The following is a 15,208-nucleotide window of genomic DNA, read 5'->3' as shown; positions in this document are numbered from 1 at the left end:
GAACTTCCTGGCCTGATTCTATCAAGTCTTTGCTTTTCCCCTGATACTTCCCCCAAGAATAGCACATGGAGGGATTTCTGAGGGCAGACCTCAACTACAGGCCTTATCAGACACAAAGAGGATGAAAAAACCTCACAGTTCATTGTCAAACTGAATCAAAGCATGAAAAAGAGAAAAAAATCACAATGCTCCACCATAATCTGCTTTTCATCACAAAAGCTCTTTAAAATGGGACAAAGAAAACAAGCTCTTGTCAAACCAGTAACTCCTCCACCAACCCTCCTCGGACTCTGCGGGTGCAGCACTTACTGGAACGCTGGGAGGTCGTGGGTGGGGAACGTTGCATTTGCATGAACAAGAGGATCAGGCCTCATCCCCAGGAGGAAAGGTGGTTCCCAGAGAGGGGACAGGTTCCTGGCTTAGTGGGGACTCCTCTGCTCACCTTCAAGCAGCAACAGCCTTGTCCTAGCTGGAGCCCAGCCCGAGAGGGGGGCCAAGGCTGACCAGGGCCAGCTGCGTTTTGCTTCTGTGTCCAGAATTTTCAACTGCAATTTACAACCTGATCAAAACTGCCTACGTCACTCAATTAAAAGGTGGTTGCAAAATTAAATGATGGCAGTTGCCCAGAGAGCAGTGGGAGGGGTGACTGCAGCACAGGGTCCAGCAAGGGCTGGGGGATACAGTTAAGCTGACACAGTCATGGCCTCAAAAATTCAGCTTGGGGCTGATTGAAGTGATGACCAAATCCCACCTTTCAGGGCAGATGTGTCAGTGGAGCTCCAGACCCTCTTCACTGAGGCAAAGCAATCTGTTAAGTCCATCCTGTGCTTCACAAATGCTGATTAATGTGGCATTAGGCAATTACAGGACAACCTGCTCCTCGGCACGGCATCTGAGGTGGCTTCAAACAAAACATGCCTGGAAGCTGTTCAAGCTCGAGTCTGCCAACCTGTCCAAACCAATCTATTACCCAAAGATCATTTATTCCCCAGCATACCCAACAGAGGAGTCCGGGAGAACTTTGCCTGGGCTTCTGCCAGCATAGCTGGGTTGGTAGGAAGTCTGGATGGTGAAGGTCGCTTGCCAGGGAAACTGCTGGAGAATGCAGGATCTCCTGGAGCTGCAGCTCACCTGGAAGAGCCCTGTCCCATCTTGCAGGGAATTTGAGAGCAGTTTGCTTTCCTTCCGAGTCATAAAACAATAAAAAGGGGGAGAAAAAAATACTGGAAGGCATATATGTATACAGACTGTCGTGGATCCAGCTTTGCAGACACCAAGTTTCAATCAGTCAGGATAGAACAACACCATCCTTCTCACCACTATAAATGAGCTGGTTTGTGAATTTTGAAATCCTTGTTTTATTGAGTTGAAGAAAGGCATCTTTCTCCTAAAGAGCAGCTAAGAAGATTGGTAAAACTAGAAAAAAACAACCCCAAAACAGTCTGCTAAAAAACCCAAACAAAAATCAACCCCCCAACCCATCAGGACAAAGTCCAGGCAGTCTGTGTCTGTGTCATTCCAACTGATCACAGGAATAACCAGACAATATTTTAATTGCAACTAATGTCCTATCTTGAGCCAGCTGCTTATTCTACCGGGTCTGAGGTTTTCTGCTCATAAAGCACTAATGGCATGTGCCTTTTCCTAGAAAGGAAGGCTCTGCCTAAGTCTTACTGTGTCAGATAAAGTCCCAAAATAGACTTTCCAACCAAATAAAGTGTTTTATTCAGATATTCATTTGGATATAGCAGTGATGTTAAGAACAACTATTCAAGTAGCTGAAGTAAGCCCTTCAAAAGAAGTCACACAGCTTTAAGACTTGAACAAATTATTGTATGATCTCATCCAAGAGATCTAAATAGCTGGAACATCTGCCAGAGTCACCACCAATTTATTTAGCAGAGTTCATCAGCAGTTCATCAGCTCTGTTTGCACAAGCAGGTGCCAGGGCAGTCAATAAGGAGCCCTGTGCATGACTTAAAAAGAGGAGAGGGGGTGGAGAGTGGAACAGAGATGGGTGATTTACCCTCACACAGGGATGTGCATTAGCAGGAGTGAAGTCCCTGTCAAACCAGGGCAGCGACTGTTTCTAAAGGAGAAGTGCAGACATCCTTTTTCCCAGAGAAGTATTACATGCACAAGTAACTATATTGTTAAAATTTTTTATTTGTGACAGTAAAGAAACCATTCAATACCTGATTGACAACACTTCTCTCCTCTGAAAACACTCATATGGTATCTGTAGTGTTTCTCAAGTATCGCTGGATTGTTCATTGCATTAAAGTGTAAACAGCTCCATTATTAGAACAAAAAAAAAAGAAAGAAAAAAAAGGCAGAAACATTGCCATTGCTTACTCCTCTGTTAAGAAGTTCCCAATAGATCTTTAACAAGAAAGAAAAGAAGTCAGCTGGTTTTTTACAACATAATGTGAAACAGAAAACTGACAGCTGGTTTTTTTTGCATAGTTAGCCCAGAGATTTTTTTTTTTAAGCAATTGCCCCACGCAAGTCTCACCTGCCCTCCTCACCCCACAAAGGCAGAACATCACAGCACCTTGGAAATCAGAGGCACAAACTTGTTTCTGTTTTACAAATAGGGCTGTGCGGTACTCTGTTTTATTTGTTTAAAAAGAACCTGTAAAACATAAGATTATGTGTTTGTAAATTATAGAGCTACAGATTTTTTTGTTTGTTTTTTTTTTTTTACACTGAAATTTCAAAAGCTGCAACATCAGTACACACCAGTGTCATTTAGATACTTTATTGTCCCCAACCAGTCTAATCAAAATCATGCTGTGATAAAGTGATTGCATACACTGATAACCAAATCTCTTCAGGTCTTCAGTTTCTTCCACGTAGAACTTTGCTGCTTAAAAAAAAAAGATTAAAGGGCAAAACAAATAGGCAAATTATTCTTTCAAAGCTACCTAAATGAACACAGCAATATTGTACATTGGCTAAGATCTTCCATCCAAAACCTGCCACGCTTCCTGGTGGTTAGCAAGGGTTCTGTGCACAGCCCTAGTTTACAAATGGCAATTGAATCCTAACACTTCAGTTGAATTTCAAGAATCTAAGGCATTCTGCCTTACAGCTTAATTTAAAAATACCTATACAGGCAAAAAACCTTTTTTAACCCGACATAAAAAGGACAACAGAACTTCAGGCCAGGCAGAATTTCCTTAGCTGAACAGAATGACCAGCTGGTAAAGACTTTTTATCACTTCTATAATATCCAGAAATAGAATTGAAACCCAGGGTTTATAACAGCCCTGGTGACCTGTGTGCAGTGACTGCACTTCAAAATACGCAAGAGATTTAGGAAACAAGTATTTTTTCCTATTTCAGTTTTTAAAATCTTGTATATAAAATACAATCAAATACCCGTATTGCAATTTTTACAAACATTCCACTCAGTATCTGACTTTATGGACAGAAGTATATTGCTTTGTTAAAATCTAGAAACTCTTAACTATAAAGCGTTTGTATATCACGCAAACTCAACACTTGAGATTTCAAGTACAGTGAGAGTGTCAGAATAAACAACCACAACAGTTTGAACCCTTTGGCCAGATCTGAATACCCAGGAAAGTCCAAAGCTGACTGCAAAACACTCCCAAGTTTTACCTCAAAGGGAATGAGTTAAAAGACAAAATAATAAAAAAAATAAATTCATGAGAAGTTATAGAAAATACTCTTAAGATACTAGCAGAGATCAAAACTAAGTTTTTTACCTTTATACTGTCATCAAGTCTCATTTTAATGCTTGAAATAAGGGCTTTTTTGGAAATCTCTGGACTACAAGAGCTAAAATGAAGGCTACAGAACAAGCAAGGTTGTGCAGAACATCACCAGAACCGTTCTTCCCGAAGCCGGTGCAGAAGTTCCGTTGTCCGTTATATGTGGATTTGAAAACAATACAAGACACTTTAATAATAATCAACATTCATTCACAGACTTAAGGCAACTGGTTCATGAAATCGCTGCTTTCATAAATGCAAACTGAGGACACAGTTCCTCTCAGGGACAACAGGTCACAAGTGTCCAAGGGCAACGTCTCAGTGGGGTCCTTTATTGTCTGGGTGGAAGGTTGTTTGGTCTAACGCTAGCGAGAAAGTCTTTGAATTTTTTCAGCCACTCCTATCATACCTGCACAACTAACTACAACCTGAATACTTCCCTGCAAACTGCATCTGGAGCCAAGGGGCTACAGACACAGTTGAAAATACTGCTCGGAGAACAACTTTTTGGCAGCTTACAGTTTCATCACTCCCGAGTCAAACCCAAAATGGAACAATCTTAGACCGAAATAAACGTCGATGGACTAACCAGAATCCATACTATTTTTTTTTTTTCCCATTTTTTTTAAACAACTTAAGATGTGGGTTTTGTTGTTTTATTTTTTTTTTAAATTTCAGTTTTGTTGTGGCACAGAATTATACAGTACTAAGGTAATGCCAACTGGTGAGAAAACAGAACGGTGACGCCGTACAGACTCCCCGGCGCGGCGGGCCTGCCTCCAGCACGGCGAGCAGCTGGAGCACAGCTGCACTGCACGGGGGCAGGGGCCTCTCCCACTTCTCCTCACTGCCTGTGTAGGCTGTTCTGCCCTTCTATGAATCAATTTGCTAAGCTGCTTCACCAACGTTTTTAGACTAGGATGACAATCCAAGCCCATCGCAAAAAAATTTGTCGCCAGGTCGTCGAGACTTTTGGAGATCAAGAGAAGGGAAAGGGGATCTGCTCCTCAGGGTTTAGCACGAGGCTCATCAGAAGCACCAGCTACTCCATTTAGTCATCTCTGATGACAGCCAGACACGGCTGTTAGTTTGGATTTGTAGATTTCTGGTGCAGATAATAATTAAAAGGTGACACTGGAAAGAGGGAAAAAAATAAAGAGGTGTGCCTTGCTCTTCAAAGGCTTAAAACATTCAAAAGTTTTCTTTTGAAAGGGTACCAATGACATTACAGAAGATGCTAAGCAGGTTCTCAGGTTCAGAGGTGAGACTTACTCAACTCCAAAGCCAGAGGACCACTTTTAGTCTAGGCTAGTAACTTCTGCTCCTCTAGCAAGGCTGGATAAAGTTCCTAATCTGTACTTTACACCTCGGGGAAGAAGAAATATGAATCAGGGATGTGGGAAAAAAACTTGTTGCATGTTTACATACTGAAGAAAGGAGAGGGCTTCATCCCAATGGAAAAAGAAAAAAAACAAATTGAAAAAATATCCTTTACAGGTCACCTTGAGCAGAGTTCTCTGGTACATCAGGTACCTTGGATTGATACGTAGGGGTGGGTTATGAAGCCTGCATTTTGTTTATTGCCCAAGTCTGCAGCTTACAGAAAATTTTTCATAGCACAGGCACAGTGGCAAAAACAGTATAACAGCCGATGGTCAACTCCATTTGGTGAGTATACAGTAGCAGCAATTAAAAGAAAAAAGTACTCCAAACAGCTCAATACAGATCCAGCTTACCCAGATGGGTTTGTTTTTGTTTTTTTCAAGAAAAGAGTCTTAACTAATAAATAGATCTCCTCCCCACTCTCCCAAGATAATGGTCTTCTAAAAAAACAAGAGGCATGGCAGTTGTGCGTAAGCAGAGACAACAGAACTTCATCTGTCTAGAATAGAAGGTGCTTTAGATCTATTAGCCACCTTATTTTCTCAATTCCATCATTCCCTAATACTCAAACAACTGCAGATATGTTCAAAACTGTGCCCAAAATCCTATCAGTGAAACAACCATGTCATTAACCCAAATCACCCCTCCCACAAACGCTTAAACCTTCTGAGCATGACAAAATGGAACACAACTTAATGTCGTTGTGGAGACAGGAACCCAGCATCTTTGTTTCAACTTTTTCCTTTGTTATATATTACAGTGCTCTATAAAATTTTTCCTTTTTCCTTTTAAAGCATTTAGACAATACAAGACTAAAAGATGTCTGGAAATACGTCTTATACAAAAATGAATTTTTTATCTTAAAATAACATTCAAAAAGGCACTTCATTCTGTAAGAAAAAATTCAGAGTCAGGTCAACTGCTCTAAGCAGGGGGGTAAAATTGTCTGCATAGTGGGAGGGGAAGAAAGGGAGAGAAATTCAACTGCTGAAATACAAGCTTCTTTTTTTGGCATGTTTTAAGAAAAGCTGATCCAGTAAAAGATGTCCATTTATGAAATTCATTAAAAGAGTCCCATTTAAAATAGCTTCTTTTTTTTTTCTTTTTTTTTTTTTTCCTTTAGAAAAGTAGTCTGAACACATGACCTTAGGAGTCAGGCTTCTGAAGGCTTAATAGCATCACTCATGATTGTCCTTTGTGTCCAATGTAACAGGAAGATCAAGAGTAGCACTTCTGACAGAGGTGACCTCCCAAAAGCTTACATTTGAAAGAGCTGAAAAAGATGGAGACAGCCTCTAGCAACTGCAACCTAGTAGCAGAAGTCAGTCAAAGTTATGGGCTACCTGTTGCAGAGTTTATGAAGCATACTGTAAACTTCTTCCTCTTTGCTTAGTCCTTCAAAGAAAGGAATAAGATCTAGCAGCTCTGTGTCTGTCATGTCATCAAACCAGGACTGCACAGGCACCTGAAACAAAGCAACAAAGCAAATGGAAGACTTCATGATGTAAAAAAACCTGAGTTTTGTCTGTGTAGATTCCATTGGGGGAGGCTTAGGTTGGGTATTAGGAAAAATTTCTTTCCCAAAAGGGTTTCCAAGTGCTGGACCAGGCTGCCCAGGGAAGTTAGGGAGTCCCCATCCCTGGAGGGATGTCAAAGCCATGTAGATGTGGTGCTGAGGGACACGGGTTAGTGGTGGACTTGTTGGTGCTAGGTTAACAGTTGGACTTGATGATCTTCGAGGTCTTTTCCAACCTAAATGGTTCTGTGGTTGTACATGCCCTCTAATACTCACGCCACCAAAGCAAGGCAAACTTCTACTCATTAGCACTCAAGTGGAGCACCAGGCTCAAGTCCACATTTTCTAATATGCCACATCAACCCCAAACCCAACTGTAAACCAGCTGATGTGCAGCTGACCTCCTCCTACATGTCCAGGCAACCTGCACGCCCCAACACTGGACAGCTCAATTTGCTGTTGCCTCCTTGGTATTCAGAATAGAGTGGAAGGAAGATGCAGGTTATGAAGGTGCAATGGCACTTTATTTGTGGGCAAGTCTTTTTTTTTCCCCTGTAAGTATTACCAGGGTGAGTCACTGAACACAGGCATGCAGCAACAACCCCTTCTGGCATGAGGTTGTAGAGGAAATATTTAAACAGCAAGTACAGAACAGTTCTCTGATTAAAATACAAGACCTTGAGAGCGGGTTCAGAAACTAATGCAAACAATAACACTTCTTTAATATGTGGGCTGGATTTGGGGCAGGAATTCTGTCTATCTTCACTATGGAAGCATACTGAGGTCTTCTAAAGACTATCTTGGGTTTTGTTACAAGCTCTGGTTTCTGCAGAGACTCGAGTATCAGTTAGCTAGCAGCACTTTTCTATTACATGATTAAACCACTCTGACAAGGCCCTTAATTTCATCTCCCAAATTTCTACAGCTCATTATTTTCTTGGCACTGAATTCCAAGATACCAAACGACGATCTGGATCAGGTTTTTAATTTTAACCATGAACATAAATTAGAGCTTCAGCTCCTGGATATTATAAATAGCAACTTTCAACCATATGTGGCACCAACCAGAAAAACATTTTCGCCCCATCACTTAGGGCATCACAGTACTGACATCTGAATTCAAAAGCTGATTGCTGCAAGATGAATAGCTCAAGTTAAAAAAAAAAAAAAGCTATTCTGGAGGGGTGGGACCATGCAAAACAATGTGCCTGATAAAAAATTCCTGTATAAACAGTTCACAAAAAAGGCAGCCTAAAACCATCAAAGAACACATTGCACAGCCTGGTTGTTTGAAAGTCAGTAGATCTAAGGGGAGTTCCAGCTTGCTCTCCTGGCAGCTACAAAACAGATGTGAGCATCTGTAGCGATTGCAGCAATGGATGGAGCAAGGGCCAGACCATTGCATCACAGCTTCTGGAGTCCATACAAAACACACAGTGAAAATGTGCATTGCCTCTAATTACTCTCTCTTGAAGCACTGCTGCATGCCTTTTATTCTTATTCCTAAAACTTGATGAACTTGTTGACTAACATTTCTAACTCTGAAGTGAGCTATCACAAAAATACTTAAAGGAGAAGCATAACAACACAACAGGATCTTGATTTTTTTCCTTCCCCTTAGCCATGAATACAGAACTTGCATAGCAACCACTAAAGCATTAATTATCTTGTCTAATAAAATATTTTCATTCACACAGTGAAAAAACACAGAGTACCAAAAGCAGTTCAAGTAAACCAACCCTTCAGTAATCACCCCTCTGAAGAACAGCAACGATGCTGGAGGGCAGCTTTGCTTTTTCAGAGCTAGGTTAGTTATTCAGGTCCTACACTGCTTGGTGTTTCTCCAAACTGATGGACTTCATGCCAGAAGAGCCGAAAGCAGATGAGCTAACAGTCACGACTAGGACACACCATCAAGATCACTTTGCCCTAGTCCTTCACCATTTGGCAGTGAATACCAGAACCTACCTGCAGTATAAGCAAATAGAGAACCTAATGCAGTTAGTGTTCTGAAAGGCTATTTTCTGGATCAGAGAGTCTGAACAAGGCCCAGCAAGATAAAGCCATGCTTGAGTACTTCGAATACTAAGGATACTTACTGCATTTTCAGGATGGAAGATGTAAGATGCAGGAGAATTATCTACTATAATAACTTTACTCAGCTCACGTCCCAGTCGACTCAGATCCTTCACATAATTTCCTCGGTGGAAAACACAGGATTCTCTAAAGAGCCTTGCCCTGAACACACCCCAGCGATCCAGTAAGTCGGCTACTGGGTCTGCATACTTAAAAATAGAAGTTAGAAACATCAAGTTAGCCATCTGCAGATAAGGCTAATTCACAGAACTGTACAAAGAGGGGATACAAAATAATTTTAGATAAAATGCCCTTTCTTCATTTTCTTCCCTGCTCCTCGTTAATTAAGCTACATGCCTTCAAACCTGAAGTGATTAACAGAGAGATAACACAAAAGTAGGACTGTTACCTTTCTCTGGAAGGCTAAATTGCACTCTGATGTTTTCTGTCATTTATTGATTAGATTTTACTCTTAGGGCCAACCTCTCAGTAACTCCTAGGGTAACTGTAAGTTGATGGATCTCACCTAATGTTACCATAAAACCAGCCACTGCTAACAGAAAATCTACCCAAAGCCATTTCCACAGCTGATGCACTTCCACGTGCCTCTGAAGGTAAACTGCAATGAAAGCACCCAGGCTTGAAGTAGCAATGATGCCCTTGGAGCAACTGGGTCAAGTCAGACTCTTCAGATTACCAAATTGCATTATTGGGCCATAAAAGATCAGACAAAGATGTCATTAGGAAAAATAACCATGTACAATACTGGGAAATTCTCATTTGCTATCCAAAATGATACTTAAGTGAGGCACAGCTCAGAATCCAAAAACTGATATAAACTGTCCAAGGAAAAGTATCAAATAAACCAGAATGTGAAATAACTATGTACTTGAAAGTGGTCATTATAACTTGTTTTTTGCAGAATAGAAGTTACCAATTTTCCATTTTAAACGAGAAACAAAATTGATGTTGAAATCAATCACCTTTTGGCCATGAAAACTGCCCATCTAACTGCAGTATGAAATTGTTCCATTATTTAGGATTTTCACAATTTGACTGAACAGAACACTGTAAAAATAGTACAGGGAAGAATCTTCTGAAAAGAAGGACCTAGAGAAGATCAAACAGGGCGCTGTTGCCTTCCATCATCTCTACTCTAGGTTGGAGTAAATGCTTACTATGCTGGAATATTATTTAGAAATAATAAAAATTTTAAAAAAAGACACCACACATACAATACACTGAAAGAAACAAAGAATTTAATACGTCAACTACTGTAATGTCTACCACAAAACTACCTACAAGGTACTACTACTGCTACTGGAGACCAGAGGGCACAAAATATTCCCGTTGATGTTTCAAGCTTTACAAGATATCTCATTTTCTAACTCCAGATTGCAACTGCCCCTCGGCAGCACGAAAACATGTTCCCAATTTTCAGATGCACTGAATTTCTGAATCACTGGTTGATCATGTAGGTAGTGTTAAATACAGTGTATTTTATTTCATGCCCAGTTTTAATGTACTGCTTTACTCGCACGCTATTTGTTCTAATTTCTCACTATAACCATGGTAACTTGTAAGCCTTTCATATTGGCATTATGAGCAATGCATGGAGGCTACATTATGAGACAAGCCCATATGTGATGGTGTTACCATGGAAACACTTACCCACACACTAGCAGACAAAGTACACACTGTCAGACAAAGAAGCAGAAAAGAAGGGGAAAAATTAAGATAGTACCAACTGTGGAAATAATTATCCATAGAAAACCCAACCAAAAGTCTACTGACCAGCACCGTGAGGGCTAATGAGATGAAGAGAGGAACAAACCTTGGCTAGACTGGCTGTGAAGAGTACACATTCAAAGAGCTCTCCCATCCTCTGAAGAAACTCGTCCACGTGTGGTCGTTTCAATACATAAACCTGGAATGACAATGACTATTTTTGTCAAATGGTGTTTAAAGTAAAAGGAAAATGATAAAACAAACAAAACACCAAAACGATCCTGTAATCTTAAAAGTTAACATGGAAGCAGTTAAAATCAAATGTTGAAAGAAAAAAAAAAAACCAAGATAAAAGTAGACATCCAATGATGAGAAATTGGAATGCATGGGCTGCCAAAATCCATGCTTATTATGCAACTGCAAATCCTGTGCCTCATCTGGAGCGATGCTTCTGGAGACATCTCATTAAAGGCAAAGAGAGACAGTAGGGCTCCTCCAGAACCAAGGACTCAGCTCTCTCAACCAAAATGATTTTGGTGCTGGTGTCTTCAGTCCTGAAGAGATTTAGAGAAAGAATAAATCTCTGAAACCTCTATGATGACAGGAATTGCACAACAGGGAGCTGTTTTCTTCCTGTGGCTAGTTCCTTCATTTTTTGAATTCCAGGTGTTCAGCACCATATCTCACTATGGTTAGTTATCAGTCATCTGGCTCTGCAGAGAGCTTTCACCAGAAATCTTCATAGCCCCACACAGAATCTCTAGCACATGCTGCTTTCAAAATTCTGTGGCCAAGTCTAAAAAGTCTTCTCCTGTGACCTTGCCATAAGGATGGTAAACACTCAAGCTCTCTCTCCTCTGGAGCAGCTTGGTTTCAGCAACGCTACACTGCCTTTTAGCACTGACAACCACCCAGGCAAGCTTGGCTGCTTGCTGTCAACAGCCTGATTAATAGATCCTAGAGCCTCCTCGGCTCTCTTTTAGAGCAAGGAAGATGATTTGTGTTCACAGAAAATACCAAGATAAGATAACTGCTTCTAAGAAAGCCTACAAGTAGTTTACAATGCACTGGGAAGCTGAAGAGGGGAGTCTGCTTGAAAAATATTTTTCTATCTTGTTTGCACTTTAGATTAAAGTTTGAGAGAAAACACTGGCAGCATTTTATCTTCCATGTTTGGCAAATAATCCTTAATACTGGAAATTTCAAGATGAGAAGTCTGGCATGTAACTGAATGCAGGAAGAATTGCAAGACTGATGCAATTTCAGGAATTTCTCCCTTTGATATGCAGAACTAGATTAACTGTATGTATTTAAACAGATTCATATTAATAAAGAGGTAAAAAACATAAGGTACCCACAGAAAAGCCCTGAAGGAGAAAAATATGGAAATGCCAGCTTGAACTGAAGTGTAACAATTAAAGCCTTTAGCAAAAGAAGAGAAATAGTTGCCTAATAGGGACTTGAAATCGAAAACCTAGACCTGAAACCAAAGTTGTATTGAAAGCGTGTACAATAGAGCTGCACCATAATGACCAAAGAAGAAATATTAATTACTTTTCCACTTCAGCTCATAGCGTGAAGACAACATCTGCTTTAAGTTATTTCTACAAAGTTGAACTAAAGTATTTCTGGCCCCTCAAATTCAAGCAATACATTCAAACTTTGATACAGATAGCAATTTATAACCCAGAATTTTTTTTTTTTTAACAAACACAGCAGCATTTAATCAATCAATTAAATAGATGTGACAGTTTATAAATTAAAGACAGTTAACGTGTACTTCAACACTTCTCTTTTTCTAGATAACTACAGCAAAGTCTCCTGTATTTCACTAGGCATAAACCAAGCAATTTCCTCTCATATAACAATCCAATTAATTTTCCATTTAAACTTTACTACACAAAGTTGTTCTGTAGTGTTTTCTTTCCAAATTACTTCTTCCATTTTTAAAGCCACAGGTGGAAGGACAGTTGCAGAGCCTCTGTGTTTGGGTACCCAGAAAGATTACCCCACTTGCCAGTTGTAAAAGGAAAGGGCAGGATGCATGTTACTCCTTAAATCCTACAGTTTATAATGAAGTTCTTCATTCTTTAGCCTTAAATTATATGCCTACACTTATTTTTGAGGGCAAAAAAGAAAGGCTCCAAAGTCTTAAAGTTGTTTTTGGATAACTAGTGCTGGAATCTAGTACTGGTTTCCCTTTTAAAAAGCAGTGTTTTCAGCCATGGCAAAACAAGTCTCCTGTTCACTCTCCATCCCTATCTATGCCTGTGTCGGTGAACTATTTCCACTTGGAATGTAATTACAAACTCCAAGCCAAGGATATGAACTTTGCTGCTTGCAACATAACCCACCTCCTCCATACAGAGGGTGTAGAGTAAATCAGCTCGGTAGCTACAGACTGAGAGCTCCTTCACCAGAGGCTTGCAGACAGGAGGGGGCTTATAAAAGTATTTGCAGCACGTACTCTTCTGGCATCCTGCAGGTCTCCTACTACTGCACCTAGTCAGAGTGAGCTGTAAGCACTCACCATCTGAAGTGGCATTATCTCCTTTCTGCAGTTTAGATCTCCTGATCTACCACAGGGCCTCAACCTCCACCTCCTCTACCTTTCTCTTGCTGTTTTGCCTTAAGTCTCACCTATCTGGCTCTGGCCAAGAGATCTGCCTTTCAGGTTAAATGCCCTGTTACATAATGAACGTCATCTCTTAGGATGAGGTCTCATCAAATTTTTCCCTTAATATTCTCCCTCTCTAAAAAGCCTCAACTCTGTCACCCTTTTTTTTGAAAAATAACACCAATGCTTTTTTTTTTTCAGAACCACATACAGATCTTGATACTCTGCACGGTTATTCTCCTTGAAGGTTTTTCTGAGAAGTCCTACTCAGATCCTGGAAGCAACTGCAAGCGTACTGGTATCCTGGACTACAAAATCTCTTTGGTTTACTTCACATAAAAAGCTCTCTTCAGCTGACAGTGCAGCTCTTTTCTCCTCTTCCTCCTCATTTGGAATTTTTTCCCCTTTACTTTGTTAGTGGCTGGACTTGAATCTCAATGCTGCATGGTTATTTGTGGCTTGGCTTTTTCCTCCGTTGCCTGATGGCTTCAGTTTAAGTCTCTAGACTAACTGGCTCCTGGCATTTTTCTGAGATTTATATATACTGTCTTCAGGACATTACAAAAAAAAAAATCCTTCCCATTTTTCTGTATAATATGCTCACTGATTTCTTCCTTATCACAGTAAGAATTTAGAGGAATAAATTTTTTTTTTTTCAAAATTTAAAATGAACCCTACTCTTAAAATGTTAAGGCACAACTCAGGCTCTAGGCATGTTTTCACAGGACTCTGTACTTACAGCTGCTAATGGCAGAACACAAGTAATTAACTTTAATTGTTTTCAGGCATTTGGTATCTCCACAGACATTTTCTATACCTCAAAGCAGTCTTCACCTAATAAGGCTCAGTATTTGTAAACGGAAAGAGAAACCCAGCTCAATTTTTATCAGTTAAATAGGATACAAAGAATTGCCTTTCAAAATCAGCTTTACAATAATAAAATCAAGTAATGACAAATCTGCCCATGCCAACTCAAGCTCCTGTGATCTGTTTTATGGGCTGGGTGCATCTTCTTAACAGGGAGCAGAAGATAACGTGAGTCCTTGAGCTTCGTCTTCCTGGTCCACAGAGTTGTGGTTGCCTCCCAGTGCAAGTAACCAAGAATAGGCCAGTTAGAATGGATACAGCCTATCCTGGATTACTTGAACCAGGCCACAGCCTTCTTCTAGAAAGTCAACATATTTTGTCCTTCATAGAAATGAAGTTTATTCTTTGAACAGTGTTTTCCCCCGCTGAGTGAAAACCATTTTGTACTTTACATTCAAAGTATGCATTCCAAACATTTCTGTAGCTTCCAACAACTAAATATAAGCAATCATTAATTGAATTAAGAAAAACCAAACACCACAAACACTTAAAAACTAGTTTTACTCGATGAACAAATTATATTCAAGAATGAAACTCCAAGTAACAGCAAATGAGACTCTCCCTGGCTGCCTTCTTTACTCTTTGACACTGACAGCTAGGCATAAAGACAACACAAGTCAACTTGGATAAAAGACAAGGGATCACCATTCCCCAAAATTCTCCACTAATTGAGGATTAAAGTGTTATTTAATGCTCAGTTTCTAATCTGGGAGCTGTAATTGCTCTGCACTGGTTAAATTGGAAGCATGCTCCAAAAGGGAGGATGTGTTCCTGCAGAAGCTACGTCCAGGGTACCAAACAGGTTGAACATCTTTCCTCCAGCCACCGCTTTCACCCTCAATACACTTCCTACAAAGAACACTCTCAGTTCCAACACGTTTCACTGGACTTCCCACAGTTTCTGACTTATAATTTGGTAGAGCAGGAGACCAGCTCTGATTTCCTTTTATTCAGGGAACCAGCAAGAAATGGAAGAGCTGGCCAGAAGAGTGTCAGCTTGCATCAGAAATGCCTTTTTGTATCTGTGCCATCCTGTCCAGCACAAAGCATGGGATTCATCTCCTGTAACTCTAGCTGCCCTGTAGATGGGCACAGTCTCTGCAGGCATCTAAAGACCCAGAGCAGAAGGAGAGAGAGGCACCTCCACACAAGAGTTATTGCCTTGTAAAATAAAATGACAAATCCTTTCTAAGGACACGGTAAATTAAGCTAGAGAAAGAAAGATAGGAGAGGGACAAGGGGTGTTCAGAAAAGTTATTTTTTAATCTAGAGAAGCCAATT

General features: G+C 40.3%; 1 protein-coding gene across 3 annotated transcripts in view; it reads right to left on the bottom strand.

Annotated features, from left to right (window-relative positions):
- Nucleotides 1–5,234: 5,234 nt before the first annotated feature.
- Nucleotides 5,235–15,208, bottom strand: part of CTDSPL (CTD (carboxy-terminal domain, RNA polymerase II, polypeptide A) small phosphatase-like) — an 81,902-nt gene continuing 71,928 nt past the window's right edge. For all 3 annotated transcript variants that reach the window (XM_008935457.1, XM_008935531.1, XM_008935604.1), the window contains 3 exons: nucleotides 10,550–10,642; nucleotides 8,739–8,924; nucleotides 5,235–6,588 (listed from right to left, as the gene is read on the bottom strand). In XM_008935457.1, the coding sequence (XP_008933705.1) occupies nucleotides 6,463–6,588; nucleotides 8,739–8,924; nucleotides 10,550–10,642 (405 nt within the window). In that variant the 3' untranslated portion in view covers nucleotides 5,235–6,462. The remainder of the gene's footprint in view (nucleotides 6,589–8,738; nucleotides 8,925–10,549; nucleotides 10,643–15,208) is intronic.

The sequence above is a fragment of the Merops nubicus genome, unplaced genomic scaffold (genome assembly GCF_000691845.1).
Source record: "Merops nubicus isolate BGI_N331 unplaced genomic scaffold, ASM69184v1 scaffold2900, whole genome shotgun sequence".
Lineage (NCBI taxonomy): Eukaryota > Metazoa > Chordata > Aves > Coraciiformes > Meropidae > Merops > Merops nubicus.
This window is presented reverse-complemented; position numbering and strand designations above follow the sequence as displayed.